Source organism: Akebia trifoliata, chromosome 5, assembly GCF_017979445.1.
Source record: "Akebia trifoliata isolate Shusen 1 chromosome 5, ASM1797944v1, whole genome shotgun sequence".
NCBI lineage: Eukaryota > Viridiplantae > Streptophyta > Magnoliopsida > Ranunculales > Lardizabalaceae > Akebia > Akebia trifoliata.
This window is the reverse complement of record NC_141379.1, coordinates 27,286,133-27,306,563: the sequence shown is the minus strand read 5'-3', so window position 1 is coordinate 27,306,563 and position 20,431 is coordinate 27,286,133. Positions and strand designations below refer to the sequence as shown.

The following is a 20,431-nucleotide window of genomic DNA, read 5'->3' as shown; positions in this document are numbered from 1 at the left end:
GAATTCCAAATTTAAAGGATTTCAGTATATTCATAATCCGAATTACATCTGTCGGATATGGATCTATCCATATATTCACAAAGATCCAAATTATATTATTAGATTTTTCAAAATATATTTTTCTACTGCTTTAATATAACATAAACTCTTATAAAATAAAATGATTGTAATGGTTTGATAGAATAGTATAGCAATTAACAAACAAGTATAGAAGAAAAAATGTTGTACGATTCAAATCAAGAAATTTGGTCGGATTTGCATTAAGTGAAATAAAAATGATTCGGATATGATTTATCTAGTAAGAATGAGTCCGAATAACCTCACTAAGTAAGGATTTCACCCTCACTAAGGGTCCTTGGGCTCAACTCTTGGCATCCAAAAACATGATCCAATGCTTCAAGGTTGTAGGGGATAAAATTTTATGAAATTTCAAAGAAAGAAAAAAAAATATTTTTCATCCTTTTATCACGACTCTTCTGAGAACATTTGTTGCAATAGATTTACTTTTCAAGAAATAAATAAGAAGAAAATTTCTCTCTCCTACCCACACATCCAATGCCGAGAAATCTTTATTTTTAGATTTCAAATCTTAAGAAGTATTGTGGGATCCACATTTGTCATCCAACACCACAACCTTTTAGATTTCATGAAAAAAGTTTATGGTAAAAAAACAAATTTTTTCGAGCTTGATCAATGGTGTTAAAAATGGACGGCAACCGAGCACTAAAATTTAAAATTTAAATACAACAGTGAAAAATAATGTTTTTTAATTTTTCTTTTCTTTTGAAATTCATAGAATTTCATCCTCTACTACACTTTTGTATTGGATCATATTTTTGAATGTGAGAAGATGACCTTATTAGGAAATTTCAGTTTTTACCATGTGCAAGAGAGAAAAATTGTTTTATTATTGCTGATGTCATCAGTGCCACATGTCAAAGTGGTGTTCGTTTGTGAGAAAACAATCACTCTACTAAATCCACCTGATCTTTCTGGTTCAGTCCCGTTTTTAATGTTATACATCCTTGACTTAAAAACCAATCCCCCAAATGATTAACTTGCCTAACTTGCGTGCTACAAAGGCTCAAACTCTTTATTTTATTTGCTTACATCAAAATGTTGGCCGCACATGACATTGGCACCATTTCTTATACACTATATCTCAAGAACGTGTGGTTCGTCGTACGTTTGTTTTAAAACACGAAAACTAATACTAGTCGTGATAATCTAATTTAGGCACGTGGCATACTCAATCACATCCCTATTGTGACAGGCTCGAAAACCGTAGATCTACTCTTCTTAGGATACAAAACTGCATCTTTTTATAGGGAATTGTAGTTCTGTATCCCCAAAAAAGCATATCTACGATTCTCGAGCCTGTCATGTCAGGGGTGTCAATTGAGTATGCCACATGGGTAAGTCGGATTATCACAATTCAACTAATAATAAATCAACTGGAATGAATCAAATAAAAATACAATATGGTGACAAATACTTGAAAAATTATAGAAATATTTATTTCTTTTCCAAAAACAAAAATATATTTCATATAACTTACTTACTTGGGCATAAAATGGTTCAGATTTTATTTGAAATTCGAGTAATCTGAATTTCAAATTTAAAGGATTTCGGAATTTGCAATAGATCAAAAAAAAAAAAAAAAAAAAAAAAAATGGATTGAATATGATTTGATGTTCATGATTCGAGTTAGATCTGTCGAGTAAGGATCTATCCATATATTCTCCAAGATCCAAATTATATTTTTAGATTTTTCAAAATATAATTTTCTACTGCTTTAATATAACATAAACTCTTATAAAATAAAATGATTATAATGGTTTGATAGAATAGTATAGCAATTAACAAATAAGTATAGAAGAAATGTTGAATGATTCGAATCAAGCAATTTGGTCGGATCTAGATTAAGTGAAATAAAAATGATTCGGAAATGATTTATCTAGTAGGATCCTAATCAGAATTGTATTTGAATCCAGATTAAGAAACTTTAGATCTAAACATGGATATATGCATATTCAACCTGAATTCTATCCATTTTAATTCCTATTAACTAAAATTATTAAATAATTAATAAGTTTTCTTTTTTCATTGTTGAATTTTAAATTTAAATTTTGGAGTTAGGTATTCCACCATTTTCAACACCTTGGACGAAGCTCAAAATAGATTTACGTTTTTCTATTCTAGGTTTTTCCATAAAAACTAGAAGGTTGTGGTGTTGGATTGCCAATGTTGTAATTTATGTGGACCCAACAACTCTTAATAAGATTTGAAATCTTACTAAGTTAGTACTGAAAGTGTTTTTCAAAATCATTTAATTCGAATAATTTGTCCAAAATTTGAGTCAACTCAGATAAGTTTTAAAAATATATGGTCCAAAGTAGAAGACTTTTTGTGATATATATAATTTGTCCAATGAGCGCCGCCATATGGGTTGAAAACTACATAAAGATTCATATTATTTAATATCCATTCCTCTTTATTCTATCTTCATTTTTTTATTATTTTTTAAATAAATTAAAAAAAAAAACATTACTCTTTATAAGTTGCATTTACTTTTCACAAAACTTTTCCCATTGAATTTGTTTTGGAAAATGCTGAAATGACACAAGGTATTCTCATAAGTCTGAAGTGGGATGTGCACATAATCATAAATGTATTTTCTCGTGATACGAGTAAAAATCATCTATGGTTATGTATGTATGTCCATGTCAGAATTGTGAGAATTATAGTAAATCCTGTGTCACCCCATCACGATTCAAATTTTTTTACTCAAAGAAATCTGGGATCCTGCAATCACATGTACCAATGTGGCATTCCTAATTTACATAAGTACCTTTGTTAGTTACAAAACTACCCATGTTTGCTTGACGTGGCAAGCATTGAGGAGTCTGTCAGCATTGTGTGCAAAAAATCGACTGGTCCACATTTGGTGTGAGTATTTTGTACATCATTTACATAGAAGAAAAGAAATATAATAGACTGACCATACTGTTATAAATTCTAACTTTTTTTATTAAAATTTTTTTTTTATAATACTTGGGTTTTGCCTAGTCCATGGACTTGTCCAAGGACTAGTCCTGGGAAGTGTGCAATGCCCGCACATTAAATTTTAACTTTTATTTCTGTTTTTCAAAAGAAAAGAAAAGGAAAAAAAAAAAAAAAAATTAGAAATTCAAATGATATCTTAGACCCTGTTTGATTCAGCTGCCTGAATCTGCTGTCAAAATTTGCTATTTGAATCTGTTGTCAGAAGTTGAAACACTGAAAAGTTTGTTTGTTATAGCTTTGTAAAAATGTTGTGTTGTTTACCAAAATTTGGTAATTATTATTTGATACAACTTCTAGAATCTATTGTATTAGGTTAAAATGACTAGAATACCCTTATATATATTAAAAAGTTATAAAAATAATTATTTTAATTTTAAAAGGTTTATAATTTTTAAAAAAATTATAAAAAATTTATAATTCTATAAAAATTTCGGTAACATCTCCTATTAAAAATGAACATATGAAATTTTCCTGATAAACAAAATATCTACATAATATGCAATCCAATATAATGCACCCAGAATGCATAAAAAATTACACCACATCACACACATTAATGAATTTACACCATTTGATGCACAATGCAACACCTTGGCAAACCTCGTAGTGGAATAGGTAGGCCTATTATAGGAAGAAGAAAAAAAATTGAAAATAAGTGGAAAAGGGATACAACGAATATACATAGTAGGATTTCCTAATTTATATATTTCTAGAGTTTTGCTTCAATTTTCTCTTATGTACATAACATGCATTATATCATCAAAAGAAACATGAGGTCAAGAAGACCTACCATACTCCCTTAAACTCTTCAAATTTTTTGCACAAAAAACGCATGAACCCAACGATATAAATAATGAACTCATGAAGATCATACTCCTTACCATAAAAAAAAGTCACCATTCCATTCCTTCCAAATCGCCTAACAGATAGAAAAATGAGGAGTGTATTCGATAACTTGGGTCCATGTGATTCGAAGATTTACAATGCACATGAGGATGACGTTGAATTTGATGATTTTGATAGGATGATCAATCATAGAAAAGATTCAAGAATGGTGGTAAGATATTTAGGTTGAGGGGAGGTGAGAGTCCAATTTAGGAAAAAATTGAAAGGGCTTAAGGAGAATCAAGATATGGAACAAAGATGCTTTTGGAAGAATCGATCATAAAAGAGAGTTATTGAAGGCAATAAATACATTGGATTAAAAGAGGATACAATTGGTTTATCACGGGAGGAAAAGATTCAAATAATCAATATTAAGGAACAATATCATCAAAACATTAGAATTTGGGATCCACACAAAATTAAGGTGAAAAATGTTCCTCGGAGTCTTGAAAGCAATAATTGAAAAACTAAATCCTACAACTTGAGAACTACAACATGAAAGTAAGACTAATCATAAACTTGAAAAGGAGTCCCAGATACCTAAAAAATATACCATATATCTCAAGAACACGGGTGATAGAGATCTATTCTCTATAACTTAATCCAACAAACTACTTTGCATTGACCATAAATCAGAATATTATGGATACTAATTAACATATTTTTTGTGTAATTATTAATCTCCCAACTAACAATAGCTCCAATAGAGTTGAATTAGTAGCTAACAGGTAATATTAGTGTCACCAAGATTTGCTAGATATACATTTCTGAAAATAAAAACTAAGGTTTAAAATTATCTATCGAAGAATCAAATTGGAGATTTCAAACGAAAAAAAAAAAAAAAAATCACCTCTGTAATTAGTTCCAACGTATCCAACACGCATTACGACTTTTTTCTTCCGAAACGATTCCCATCTCTCCCCTGGAAGCTTGACCGACTGGTTAAAAAACGATGGAAGATCAAGGGATTGAGACGACGTAGCAGATGAAGAGAAACCAAAAACCCTAATAGATTCATGTTTTGAGAATGAATCTGATTATTGGGAGATCCTGATTTGGGCTTCTTCCCGACCCCTAAGCCTTTCGATCGACGATTAACAGGTCTCCTTTCTCGATCTCCTAAATGTTGCTGTCATCTGAGAGCCCTCTTTGATATCTCTGTGTTGTGTTAGGACTGTTTATTTAGGAATTTATGTAATAAGGGAATTTTCTCCCTTTTTTAACATTATGTTTATGAAAAATGTACACTACGTAAATTATTTGGAGATTGTTCTCTGCGATTTCAATTGGGAATTATTTGGCAGCAGTAGGGCTGTCAATGGATTGGATCGGATCAGATCCGAATTTCACTCCAATTAACATGGATCTAGATCAAGGATTTGGGTTTGGACAAAGACCTGATCCAATATTAACCAATCAGATTCGAACCTGATCCATTGCTACCCTATTAGGCCATTTAAATTGTAGTTTCAAAACTAGTTGAGTGAACTCTAAACTTGATCCAAGGCTAATGATTTTTTAACTCAACTGGAAAGCTGGAGTCAAAAATCACTAACGTGTCATGTGCGAAGAACTGTACATTCTTTCACTCGGGATACACAATTGGACCCTCAGGATACATAATTGCAGATGGCAGATCAATTTTGTATCCCGAGGAATAGAATCTACGGTTCCTTACCCATGCCACATCAATGAGTTTTTGAGTTTCCGGTTGAGCTAAAAAATCAGCATTCATTTTTAAAAGAATGGTGGTAATCTGGCTACCACGTGGCAAAGTCAATCGACTACCTTGACGAAACAAGCTTGGAACCATAGATTTGTGCTCCTCAATACAGACAATTGCATTTCGCCATAAAAAAATGTATCCCGTGGGAATTGTGTATATCGAAGAGCATAGATCAATGATTTCCGAACTTGTCACGTCAGGTAGTCGATTCAGTTTGCCACGTGGGGTAATTAGATTATCACGACTCTTTTTAAATGTTTCTAAATCTAATCCATAGTTGGGTTATTATTATAATCCTAAGAGGTTGGCCTAGTGGCAAGTCGAGCCTTGATAAGCTCCTCAGGAAAGATAGTGTTCGAAACCCCACGAAACAATAAATTCCTTGTGTCTGATTGACCCTCGACTCAATCAGTTGCACATAAGACTTTCCAAGAGGGCGGTGCATGTGATTGTGGGATTAGTCTCACCCGAAGAGTGTGGATGCCCATGATATGCAACAACCAAAAAAAGTTGGATTAGTTTATATAGGAAGCAAGAAATGAGTTATCTATCCCTATCTTTACTAATTGGACCCGACTTGGAAACTTAATGAAGCGAGGAAGATACGGTTTAAATATGATTCAGTGGGACTTTCATGTGAGCTTGAGGAAAAAAAACTAGGGCGTAATAATGGGACTTTCACTTTAAAGGGAAGACAAAAAGTGGCAATGACCACAAAGACCTTTCTTTAAAATAAGTATAAAAATATCCCTTCCAAAAAAATAGGGATCCTTTAGTACCCTTTTCATTAAATATTAGTCTAAAAAAGATTTTTGAAGTGAAAAAATCATAATTACCCTTTCCATGATTTTTGAGGTTTAAAGAAACTTGTTTATTTGCAAATATTTTAGGTACTCCTATGTTTTAAAATTAATGACAAGCCCCTTGATTATGGTCATCTCTTAAAGAATAATGGAAAAAGAAAGATATAAATGAAGAAAAAAATTCATTGTTTTCTCTTCCCAAAACTAATAATATTTAACTTATATAGATAAGATTACGATGACTACAACAAAGATGATGATGGAGATGAGTATAGTCATCATCGCCATCAAATTGATTTGATCTATGTATGTTAAATTTATTAAAATATATGAATAATTTTTAATTATTAAAATATAATTTTAAAACTCGATTTGATGTTCATCGAATTGATTCAACTCAAAAATTAGCAAGTCGACTTAAATGAGTCAAATAAAATTATATTTAGTTTATGAATAGCTTTTAATAAATAAATAAAAAATTATTTTTATTTTTTCACATAAATATTAATAATCAAATAAATTGGTCAAATTTTTTATTTGACTCAATATACTTTTAGATCAAACCACTTTGTGAAGTTGTTAAAAGGGTTTTTCAGGTATTTTTCTTTAAAGAATCTTTAAAAGATCTTTGATAGGTTAATATTTTATTGAGACTTAAATGGTTTGAATTATTTATTAAGGGACTATTCAGTACATATTCAATAATAAAGAGTTCTTCATGGTTATTGTCTTGGACAAAAAATCCATTTTCAATTTATTTTCTTTTTTCCCCTTATCAATTTTGGAGGCTCTCTTCTGTGATGGAAGAAGGCAAGGTAAGAAAGATCAAGGGCGTTTGGTCATGGGTTGCAGTCATTTTTTATTATTTGATGGAACATTGAATGAGTTCTAGGGGTATAAGACTTTTGTCTCTTGTATTAGGTTGTCTTCTAAAATATATATATATCGTGATAATCTGATGTACTTTTTTGTATGTTCTCTTCAGAGAACCATAGATCCATTATTTCAGGATACACAAAGACAAATATTTATGATTTTTCATATTTCTATGAAGGGAGTGTACAAAAAAAAAAAAAATGTCATAATGAAAGCATGCATGGAGACATAGAATACAAATTTCTCATCCTACCTGGATTGCCTTTTACATCAGTGGGAGAGGAACCACTCCAATGGAACAGTTCTGTAGATTTATAACCACACATTCACGATCTGTTAATGTAAAATATTATATGATCCAAATTCTAAACTGTTCTACTCTTCCACATGGATACCTAACACAATAAATTAACTAATCCCATGTTCATGAGAATAAATCAATAAAAACTGATATTACCTTTTCAGTGTTATTAAAACTAACCCTATTAATCTATTCTTAATTAAAACACATGCTCAATTTGACTTTTGTTGTATTTAATTACCAGAAAAAAAAATCTTATAGTAGTCAAAGCATTAAGAATCTATTGTATCAAACAATAAACTAATTAAGCGCTAACTAGCGTTCTAAATCCCACCATCATCCTTGTGGGGAATATTTCCAATGTTTGTTGGCCATTTGGGGCCAAATTCGATAGCCTAGATTAGTGTGGTGTTAGATTTGAATAAGGTATCTTTACATGTCATGGGGCCAAAATGATTTTCCCACCTCATAATTAATGATATTCTCTCACCAAAACTCTCGCACAATTCTCCCGCCCAAACCTTTGGAGACTTTGAACTCATCTTTCACAAGTCTGAGACCTAACTTTTGCGATTAATCGACTTTTGCAAATCTTTATCTCGATAAAATCTCCTCAATGAAAGTTTCCTCTACCTGATCAGAGTCTATTCTATGATAGAACTCATTCACTAAAAGCCGTATATTGTACTTTTCCTCGTAATTCAATTACTTAGGACCATTTTCTAGAATGGCTCAGATCTTCCTTACATGGATTCACCCCCTTTTTTTTTTATGGGCACAAAGAACACAAATAATTCATGCTTATGGATCACCATTTATCTGCATATAGCCTCTTTTCTCCTAAGAAATATGTTTTTTTCTGGATTTTCAATTTTATATCTATGAATATAATATGATTTATATATTATCTCACATGCTATTGAAATTTATACTTAATAGGATCCTAATCCATAAAATGACAAGCACAGAATATTGACCCTAAGTTATTGGATTGGATCGAATCAAATTTTGGGTAATATCCGATCCATTGACAGTCCTAACTGCTTATCAAGGAAAAAATGAGGTTTCACATGGTAGTTGATAAGTTGACCTTTTAAAATATTATCCATTATAACTAAAAGTCCAACCATGCCGCCAAGACCATCCATAAAGTCATGTGAAAACGAGAAAAAAAATTAGTTTAATAAACAGTTTTTCTAAAGAGAGATTAAACATGTACAAGAATTTAGGACTAAATACATTGGCACATAAGTTTCCAGAAAGAAATTCATACGGATGTACTATAGTTGGGCCCAACTACTTTACAACAAACTAGGCATTTTGGTCAAAGAGGCAGCGATGTATTCGCCGTACTTCACTCGATGTATCATGTGTATGACCCATGAAGTAACATGGCCATGCAATAGTTAATCTTGACCGTTGATCTACAGTTCTACATGGGCTTATATCAATGATAATCAGGGGCGGGGCCAGGATTTTCTTGTAGTGGGGGCAAACTATGATTAGTTGTATAGTTGAAGAACTTGATTGGAGGGAGGTAAGGGTGTGGGGGCAAAAATTGGAGGGAGATGAGGGCGTTGGGGCAAATGGGAAGAGAGGTGAGGGAATGGGGACAAATGGGGCATGTAATTAGTTAAAATTATAAGGGTGTCTCAAAGTTTTGTGGGGGCAATTGCCCCCACCAGCTCCTTACTAACTCTGCCCCTGATGATAATCATGATGAATTTCAGTCTTACAATCATTCCAAAACCCACTTTCACCTATTAATTATTAATCATAATCTTAATAAAATAAAAAAGAAATGAATCTGAATTAAGGATTTTGATTTTTGATAACGACCTGATTTAAAACCTATTCGACTGATTTTAGATCAAACATCTTTATACCCATTAATAAAATGTGAGAAATCATATAAAATATATGATATATTCTATTTAAATTTATGGGATTTATTTATATTTTGTAGATCAAACTAGACTAATTTGATCATATTTGGATCCAAACACAGGATCCGTTGACAGCCCTAGTGCCAACCATGTTGGCAAACTTGATTAATGTCTACAACAAGCTCTTGCTTCAAACTTTATAAACTTGTCCTGATTCATTCACCAGCAGCCAACATGTCTTCTACTTTTAACGTTAAAATTTTAAAAATAATAATAAAATGGGTTTGAGGAATTGTAAGACATGGGCTATTTTAATAATTTTATCTTATGTTATCAAACCTCAAATAGTATAAATAACCTCGACGGCTTTAACTTCTTTCAAGTTTCAACTACCAACTATCAACATCTCTCTCTCTCTCTCTAATGGAGAAATCTGTGGCTCTTCTTCTCGCCCTTCTCTTTATCTTTTTACAATCTACAAATGCAGCTTACAATGTCGTCGACTTGGGTGCAAAACCCAATGGTAAAACTGATTCAAGTCCAGCATTCCTTGCTGCATGGGCATCTGCATGTGCTTCAACAAAACCAGTCATAATCTATGTGCCTCTTGGAAGGTATTTGATCAATAAAGCACTAGTGTTTAGAGGCCCATGTAAGAACAATGCCACGACGTTTCAGGTCGAAGGGACCCTCATTGCCCCTTCAGATTATTGGGCATTGGGTAATTCTGGTTACTGGCTTTTGTTCGTTAAGGTCACTGGTGTTACAGTCTATGGTGTTACTCTGGATGGTCAAGGAACTGGTTTCTGGGCTTGCATGGGTTCGGGCAAGAAGTGCCCAACGGGGGCAAGGGTAAGTGAGTTATTTCATTATTAAATTATAAAATCTCTTTGTAAATTTAAGCGGAATTACTAAAACAGTTATGTATTTTTCCAAGATTAATTACTGAACCAGTCTTTCTTACTTTTTTTATGAAGATGGCAATTTATCTAATTTTACATTTAATTTGTTTTTACGAGAACAGTTATCTAAGGAATTTACTTTTATGCCCTTGAGTTCAATGTTATTTACAAAATGGGTCTTTTTTTTTATGTTATGTTAAGAAAAGGGGTAGTTAAATACAGTAATTAAGCATGATTTAGATAGGATCAAGGGCATACCCCTAGGCAGAGATTTTGGAGTCCAACACAAAGGAACTCCAAAATCATAGACTTTGATCTAACATTGGAAAAAAAAAAAAAAAAGATAAATAATCTGAAATTGATATTATTTCTAGCTCTACTAAACCTAACCCAACAAAAAACTTATAATCAATGATAATCTGATGCCTTCCAGGATCAGAGATATTAATCTTTCAAGTTAAGTGATTTTCGGAGATTAGGATTGTTTTCTAAAAACTTAATAAATTTGATATGAAACATTCACTCTCTGGTCACTAATATATTGGGATGAATGTGTGCAGTCTTTATCGTTCAACAACGCTAGAGACATAACGATTAAAGGGTTGACATCAATCAACAGCCAGGCTTCTCATATAGTCATCAATGGTTGCAAGAACGTGATGGTGCAAGGGATCAAAATAGTGGCACCCGATAATAGTCCAAACACCGATGGCATACATGTACAATTCTCGACGGGTGTAACCATCACAGACACTAATATAAAGACAGGTGATGATTGCATCTCAATAGGTCCAGGAACCAAAAATCTATGGATCGAGCGCGTCAACTGTGGACCAGGACATGGAATAAGGTGAGCCAATTTCCTCGAAATCGATCAGTGTTGGATCCAGCAACCCAAAATTGTATTTTATTTCAATTACTTTAGTAATGAACAATTTGACAAGACAAGTTTAGGATGCATGACCATCATCAAAAAAAATTGTCAAATAAGGGAGTAACAGATTAATCATTGGCTTCAACTATATTTTTTTTTCCAAACCCTACCAACTCCATACTCTATCTTGACTTCTTTATAATTACTTAAAAGGTTTTATCGGTATTTTTTGTGATCTTGAATTTTTCCTTAGAAATTCCATAGTCTTCTTCTTACGGGTGCAACGTAAGTGCTAATATGATCATTTTTTGTGTGTAGTATTGGGAGTCTAGGTAAAGACCTAGTAGAGGAAGGAGTGCAAAATGTGACCGTTAAAACTGTTGTTTTCACCCAAAGTGATAATGGATTAAGAATTAAATCTTGGGCTAGACCGAGCAATGGGTTCGTAAGAGGAATCCTTTATAAGGATGTTATTATGAAAAATGTCCAAAATCCCATCATAATCGATCAACATTACTGTCCTCGCAATGAAGGCTGCCCTCGTCAGGTAAAGATCGATATAATTTAACTTTAATCCCATATTCTCTTGGTTGAGCCTATTTTTCACCAATTTATTGTTTGTTTTCTTCCAGGAGTCTGGTGTAAAAATCAGTCAAGTAACATACCAAAATATTCAAGGCTCATCAACAACAGAGATCGCAATGAAGTTTGATTGTAGTAGGAGCAATCCCTGCAATCAGATTGAATTAAAAGATGTGAAACTTACTTATCAGAATAACCCAGCACAATCCTCTTGTCTCAATGCCGATGGAAAAGCTAGTGGTTTTGTTTTGCCAGAAAGTTGTTTGTAAAAAAGAAAAAAATTGATTTGTTATATATACCATGTCACATAACCAATGAAATTATTTTTTCTGAGATAATTTTCGTGACTATAGATTTTGGCAAACTCGTGATGATCATGAGTTTAAGGGAGATATATGGATTCCCTAAGTTGTTTAATGTAAAGTTTGTTTGTAAAGTTTATTGTTGCCTAACAAATATCTAAAGGGGAATTCTAAAAGCAAGTTCCACAACCTTTGATAGTTAATAAGAACCTTTTAAAATCATTTATTTATGGAGTATGGCTCAAAATCATTTAGGCCCATTCCAAGCATGTATGTTTTTTGGTCAGTCCAGTGTAATTTGAGTTGTGTTTGTAATTTATGTAACTGACCCACTTTGTAGTGCTTCTAAAAAAAGTTTTTGATTTTCTTTTGTTGTAAGTCTAAGTTTTTTCTAGAGAAGAGAGTATAGAAAAAGGGAAGAGAGTAGAGAGGAGAGGCTGAGAGGTTCGGAAAGATTGAGATCTAAAAGAAGATGAAGCTAAGTGATAGAGGTGACTTCTTGTATCAATTTGTCTAATTTTCTTCATGGTAAAATTGAATTCCAACGCTCATACCTCCGTGGACGTAATCTTCGAGTGAATCACGTAAAATCTCATATTGTGAGTATTGTGTTCTTACTCTTTCTTTGGGTGATTGTTTATCTTCTTTGCATTTGCTACTATTGGTTGGATTTGTCTCTCATTGTCATTATCAAACAAGGTCTTGGAAGGTGTGGCATATAAGGTGTTTGGTGAAATACCCAAAAAGTGTTTGATCAATTACTAAGTGATCTCCATAAAGGTGTTCAGATACACAATACTATAACATCCTCTTTGAGGTTAAAGAGGTAAAAAAGGAAAGATAATAAAATTGTAGTGATATTATTGAAAAAGGAGATAAGAGGAAAGATAATAAAATTTGAGAGATACTATTGAAAATGGAGTAGAAGAGAAAAGACAACAAAATTGAAAGAGTAATATAGGAAAGGAAAGAAAAAAAATTAATAAAATTAAAATTATTTCTTGAGATATATACAACATTGATTTTGAACCACTTTTTACATAGGATAAACCTTGAGTGAAGCCAACTTTTATATTATATTACATAGATTGTAATATAACATAGACAAATCACTTAGAAAAGAAGATGGAAGGAGAAGAGTACCAACTCCTGTTAAATTAAGATAATTAAAAAAAATTATTAATCGACAATTTTCAAAGGGGAACTCAAATAACAAAACTAATATCTTGAAATCAAATGATGTTTAATTACTAAAAAATGTATTATTGTTGGCATTCTTTTATGTGTAGTGGCACATATATATTTGTTTTGATCAAGTACTAAGAATTTAGCCTTCGAAAGGGGTCTGGGAGCTAAACATGACACATGGCAGCCCATATTTGGTAGGTAAGCTAATGAACCAAGCATGTGATTATCAGTTTTAGCATATGAAGTCTTGGAAGACATCTTGAGAGCCCATGTGATGAAACTCCATGGAACTATAATAGTCTTTTGTAGGGCTGTTTCCAATGATTAACAAAGACCTTAGTGGTCTACCAATTATAGTTTTAAAACTCGTGGAATCAGTCCCAAAACTCAATTGAACCAACTTGCTACTTGAAAATGCATAAAGACCAGTCCGAAACTTGATCGAGTTACTCATTTATATATAATATTTTGTGGAGAACAAATAATAATTTATATTCATCCTGTTAAAATATCGAAAACTATTTTTTAAATGTTTATTAATTGAGTCTGACTACCCCACGTGGCACATTCAATCGATTCTGATGACGTGACAAGTTCGGGAACCGCAGTTTTGTACCCCAAGGCATACATATCTACGATTCCTAAACTTGTCACGTCAGTAGAGTCGATTAAGTGTGCCATGTGGGGTAGTCAGATTATCACGGTTCTTATTGATTTAATATAATTTTATGTGACTCAGCCAAATTATTATGTTCCTAAATGTGAAGGATGCGAATAGAGTAATTTGGGTGCATTAGATGTATAGGATAAATACTAGTGTAGGTAGGATAGTTTAGGGTTTTTAAAAAAGAAAAAAAATATATATATATATTTATATATATGGGTCCCGTTCAGCACCCTAAGCTTTACCACACATTTTAACAAACGTGTTTTGTCTTACATGGGTTAGAAGTTTTGGAATGAGCTGATTTTTGATGAGGATAATCTCTACACCATAGAGATCATCCTCACCAAAAATCAGCCCATTCCAAAACTTCTAACCCCATCAAAAATGGTTTACAAAAAATGGACGGTCCACTATTTTTCAACGTGTAACATGGGGCTAAACATTTCGGAATGTGCTGATTTTTGGGGATGATGATCTTCTAATCATAGAGATCATCCCCACCAAAAATCAGCCCATTCCAAAACTTCTAACCCATGTAGGACAAAAAACGTTTGTTAAAGTGTGTGTATATATATATATATATAGGGAAATGTTCAGCACCCTAAGTTTTACCACACACTTTAACAAACGTTTTTTGTCCTACATGGGTTAGAAGTTTTGGAATGGGCTGATTTTTGGTGGGGATGATCTCTATGATTAGAAGATCATCCTCCCCAAAAATCAGCCCATTCCGAAATGTTTAGCCCCATGTTTACACGTTGAAAAATAGTGGACCGTCCATTTTTTGTAAACCATTTTTGATGGGGTTAGAAGTTTTGTCCTACATGGGTTAGAAGTTTTGGAATGGGCTGATTTTTGGTGGGGATGATCTCTATGATTAGAAGATCATCCTCCCCAAAAATCAGCCCATTCCGAAATGTTTAGCCCCATGTTTACACGTTGAAAAATAGTGGACCGTCCATTTTTTGTAAACCATTTTTGATGGGGTTAGAAGTTTTGGAATGAGCTGATTTTTGGTGAGGATGATCTCCTCACCATAGAGATCATCCTCACCAAAAATCAGCCCATTCCAAAACTTCTAACCCATGTAAGACAAAACACGTTTGTTAAAGTGTGTGGTAAAACTTAGGGTGCCGAACGGGACCCATATATATATATATATATTTTATTTAAAAATAATGGTTAGTTCGGTTTTCGGTTTAGTTTGATTTTTTATTAAGTCTGAACCGAGAACCGAACCGAATCTATCGGTTCTTTATTTTTAAAACCCAAAATCGAACCGTTATTAATCTAAACCGAACCAAACCAATTCAAAACACACGGTTTGGTTCGGTTCTCGGTTTGAACCGAATTAACTTGCACCCCTAGTTTAAAGGGTCTCGTAGAGACTTTTGTAGAGTTTTCAAGCAAAGAATATCACTAGGAGTAGCATAGCTTAAATTACAACATAGAAACAAGGAGAAAAATATATGGAGAAGAAGAAGAAGACTTTTGTTCTATCGCCCCTCAAAATCCTAACCCTAATAGTAACAAAAAAGATAAAATTCACAGAATCAAAATTTAACCCATAAAAATAGAACAAAATTGAAGGATACCCAGATGAAATTAATCAACAGATCAGATAAAAACACAAGAAATTCAAACCCTTCAAAATACTAAACCTAATGGTAAAAAAAAATAACTTTCACAGAATGAAAATTTAACCTATAAAAATAGAACAAAATTGAAGGAAACCCAGATGAAATTAATCGACAGATCAGCTAAAAACACAAGAAATTCAACTAATCAGCATGAAATTTCACCAAAAATTACAAACCCTAACCAATAAACAACAGTAATTTCAAACCCACTAAACCCCAAAGACCAAATTCAACTTCCACAAAATACAAATTAAAATAAACGAAAATTCAGAGATACCCAGACCAAGAAATCAACAGAGGAATAAGAACAAACACATGGGTATAAAAATAAAAATAAAAACTCACCTTTAATTGCCATATTTTTCATCTCAAACTAAGGAGGAGGAGGAGGAGGAGAAGAAGAAGAAGAAGAAGAAGAAACAGAACCCAAAGGCCCTGAAAAAAGATCTTCGAATCAACGATGAAACATTGCCTATTGACCTTATCACGAAATATCAGTTTTCAATCGAAGCTAAGGGACGATTGGACTGTGTGTGGGACCAGTTATTGAATTGGTTATAAAAAAAAGCTCTCTTGGGGAATTTTTTTTTTCTTTTTTAACAATTTCTAGTTCGCATTTCTCTGATTGTTGTTTACGACTTCATGTTCACACGGACTTCAAGGACTCACTTTTGTGTGTTTGGCATGAACACACTGTTTCAGTATTTCTGACTTTTGGGTTTTCCATATGTAGTAGACTTTTCTTGTTTTAACATCTAGATAGTCCAACCCAATCTCCCCCAATAAATTTTTTTTCCAGAATACCTAAAATGCCCTTTTGTCATCTTCTTCAGATACTTACAGCATCGGATCTCCGATGCTAATGCTAAATTTACCTCTTAATTCTTTTTTATTTATTTATTTTTTAAGGCAACAAAGTGCAAAATTCACAAACTTGACGTGTATTTCTCCGATGTTTGATCTAAATATATATATATATATAGGGTCACGTTCCTAAGACTCATATTGAGACTCACATTGCGACACACCGTTTTGTCTTATATGGGCAAAAATGTTTGGAATGAGCTGATTTTTTGTGAGGATGATCTCTGTGATGAGGGGATCATCCTGACAAAAAATCATCCCATTCCAAAACTTCTAACCCCATCAAAATTGATTTACAAAAATTGGACGGTCTATAATTTTTCAACAAAAATTGGACGGTCTAGAAGTTTCATAATGAGCTGATTTTTGGCCAGGATGATCTCCTCACCATAGAGATCATCCTCATAAAAAATCAGCCCATTCCAAATATTTTTGCCCATATAAGACAAAACGGTGTGTTGCAATGTGAGTCCCAATATGAGTCTTAGGAACGCTGTTCATATATATATATATATATAGATATATATATATATATATATATATATATATATATATATTGAGATGCTTTGGATGATAATTTGATAAAAAAAAATATAATTACAAATTATTTTTTTTATTTTTTTAAAGATACATTTTATTACTTAAAAACCACTAGCAAATTATGAGATATGCTAAAACCAATGCTAATTATTACATTAATTTTAGCATATGTTATATTTGAGAGACCATTGGAGACCAACATTGGAGCACAATTTTACGAGGTTATTTCAAAATTTGGAATAGCCATCCCAATTTGAGAAACAGTTGGAGATGCTCTTAGGTCTTTTAATGGTGATTGTTATCAATTTTTAACGATTTTTTTTACGGTGAATGACAAATGAAGAATGATATAATTTTAACTTTAAACATTTAAATGTAATGTTAATATAAAATGTACTCAAAATATTAAGAAAACGATGTTAGAGTTTCATGAAAATTACTTAGTTGGGAGATTAGAAAGGGGAAAAAAAAAAATTCCTACTTGCATTTGTTAGAGAGGTTTTTAAGAGGTGGATATACGTATGGATATAGTTATGAATGCTAGTGAACCAATGTTGAGCTCAAAGATTTGGAATAAAAATATCGTTGAGTTCAATACTTAAAGTTATTGAGATCAATTATTGATGACTTCAGTACATTAATGTTGTCCTGTTCGACAATAATAATTGATCTCGACAAATTAAAATTATTGATATCGATAATATTTATTATCAAACTTGATGATGATATAATTTTACAATTGGCTGATAAATATTGATTTATGACTAAATATCATCATTTTAAAGTACAAAGTTAAAAAAAAAAAAAAAAAAAGGAGAGAGAAAAGAAAATTAACTTGCTTGGATGCCAAAACTAGAATTTTAAAGATCTCCAACTCTGATTGTTAGTCATTCTCAAGTATCTTCAAAATAGATCAACAATTACATCTAAGTGTTTACAATTAGGGAGATAACATCAATTCTCCATTTGTTATTTATCATAAAAAATCGTTGGAAATGATCACAATACTATTGAAAAACTTAAGTATGAGAAGATGAGAAAGCTATAGTTTGGGGATTTTCAAAAATATTTTAAGGTGAGATAGGGTTAATTGTTCAGGGGGGTCATTTAGATACAAAAAGTTTATTAAATGGACTACGAAGAGGTCACCCAAAAATCGGGGACTATTTAGAAAGAAACCTTTTCACAGGGTTTATTAAGTAACTTTCCCTTGTTTAATCCTTAGAGATTGAGAGGACTCAAGCACAAATTTCAAGACTGAGGTGGTATTTGTTTGCACTATTTTTCAGCGCTTATTGCTGAAAAAAATTAAATTCAACACTTTTGTCAAAATAACGCGTTTGTTTACTCTATATTTTCATCGCTTATTGCTAAAAATAAGTGAAAAAAATTCAGCACTATTTTGATGCTGAAAAAAAGTGTTGAAGCGGTAAGCACTTCGCTTTTTTCAACACGAACAAGTATGTCCTTTATTTTTTTGAGCATGGATAAGTATGCCCTTATTCTTAAAAGGAATTAACTCTTATATCCCATGGATAACTATATAAGCACCCCACAAATTAATAAACCCACACCATAGCTAAATTATTTTGTCTTATATGGGTTAAAAGTTTTGGAATGAGTTGATTTTTGGTGAGGATGATCTCTACAATGAGGAGATCATCCTCACAAAAAATCAGCACATCTTGAAACTTCTAACCCTATCAAAACTAGTTCAAGAATCGTAAATTGTCCTTTTTTTTTTTGAAAACTATTTTTGACGAATTAGAAGTTTCAAAATAGACTAATTTTTGGTGAGGATGATCTCTAGACCATATAGACCATCCTCAGTAAAAATTTGCCCATTCCAAAAACTTTAACCTATATAAAACAAAACAAAAAATGGCTATAGTGTGGGTTGCCCTTATTAATTCATAGGGTGTTTTTATAATTACACATTCTTCATTTCTATCGAAAATTATTCATCCAAAATTAAGTTCTTTTAAAGTTGATTTCAAATTTTGGTGACTTGTATGCGATTTTTATTTTTAATTTGAAATTTGTGGACTTTTATAAATAAAAATTATTATTTATAAATTGAAGATTGGAGTATTATTTATTACTTAAAAATAAATTGTATTTTAATTTTATAAAAAATAATATATTTTATTGTGTTTGATAATAAATAAGCATTCGAAACATGCAAACAATGTATAATATGATTGTAAGGGTAACAAAGACAATTTATCAGTTTCAGCAATGTGTAACAAACATGATTCAGCATCTAAACAAACAACTTTTTCAGCACTTAAATTCAGCACTTATAAGTTTCAGCGCTTAATGCTATTCATCACTTATTTTTTTCAATTTAACAAACGGCACGTGAGCTTTAGTTACCGCTATATCACTCATGAATGAGACCACGTTTGAATATCCACTTTTAGCTTCTTTCTTTCTTTTTTTTCTTCTAAATCATAGAGCCATTGTCATCTTAGCTGAGATGAATCGAACGTTAAATATGTCACCAATTTAGCTTAATCAATTTAAACAGTGGTCACTTGTTCTCCACCATTTTCAATTGTTGTATTGTCCATCACATTATTACATCCCCGAGATGAATAATTCAAGATTTTGAAAATATCGGTCATGTTAATGAATACTTAGCCACATGTTTTTATGTAATAATTTGTGTCTGAGCTTCCAATAATCTATCATATAATAATGATAGATTATATTAATTTAATATAAAGATGTTAAATCTTAAGGTTCCTAATCCTATTATAATAAATTATTCAAAATATCTTCCTTTCTTCTATCAAATATTTTATTTTTTCTCAAAGACTCAAGTTGAAATACCCAACACTAGTGAACTTGAGCCATCATATTTCTTTTAGATATGTTATTGGCACCCAAACTTTTATTTATTACACCCTAATTTCTTAAATTATTGATCACATCCTAATTAATGATTAAAACACACCATTTGACCATTAAAAAGGTGTGATTCAAATTATTACCTCAACTTTACAAATCATTATCATACATTATCACGCCCTAATTAAAGATTAAAACACACCATTTGACCATTATAAAAATTTTTGGTTCAAGTTATTACCTCAACATTACCAATCATTATCACACATTCAAATAACTTGATCGAGAGTCGTTTACAATTAGTATTAGGCTTATAAAAAAGTCCTAAATCTATCAAATAGAAATGATAAACATAAAAAAGAAGAAAGAGTTTCTATTGACATCCCAACATTTTACTTATTTTCAACTATTGATTTATTCTTTATTGGTTTTTTAATTGGGGTGTAACAAGTAAAAGTTGAGTGCAAACAGCAGCT

The 20,431-nt window shown here is 31.9% G+C and overlaps 1 protein-coding gene and 1 long non-coding RNA gene across 2 annotated transcripts; one reads left to right on the top strand and one right to left on the bottom strand.

Moving 5' to 3' along the window:
• Positions 1 to 9,966: 9,966 nt before the first annotated feature.
• On the top strand, positions 9,967 to 12,255 carry LOC147401884 (polygalacturonase-like). The gene is made up of 4 exons (XM_086443358.1): positions 9,967 to 10,395; positions 11,006 to 11,295; positions 11,638 to 11,866; positions 11,952 to 12,255. Exons 1-4 carry the CDS (start codon positions 9,967 to 9,969, stop codon positions 12,168 to 12,170), a joined length of 1,167 nt encoding a protein of 388 aa, XP_086299484.1. The 3' UTR covers positions 12,171 to 12,255.
• LOC147401883 (uncharacterized) lies at positions 11,766 to 16,395 on the bottom strand. The gene is made up of 2 exons (XR_015178743.1): positions 16,044 to 16,395; positions 11,766 to 12,049 (listed from the first exon to the last, which is right to left on the bottom strand). It is a non-coding gene; the product is annotated as an uncharacterized LOC147401883 (long non-coding RNA).
• Positions 16,396 to 20,431: the final 4,036 nt, after the last annotated feature.

What these genes read in the sequence shown, in the direction of transcription:
- LOC147401884 (XM_086443358.1), top strand. Translation starts at nt 9,967, where the DNA reads ATGGAGAAATCTGTGGCTCTTCTTCTCGCCCTTCTCTTTATCTTTTTA. An exon ending in GGACCAGGACATGGAATAAG is followed by an intron (nt 11,296 to 11,637) that starts GTGAGCCAATTT and finishes TTTTGTGTGTAG; the next exon opens with TATTGGGAGTCTAGGTAAAG. An exon ending in ATGAAGGCTGCCCTCGTCAG is followed by an intron (nt 11,867 to 11,951) that starts GTAAAGATCGAT and finishes GTTTTCTTCCAG; the next exon opens with GAGTCTGGTGTAAAAATCAG.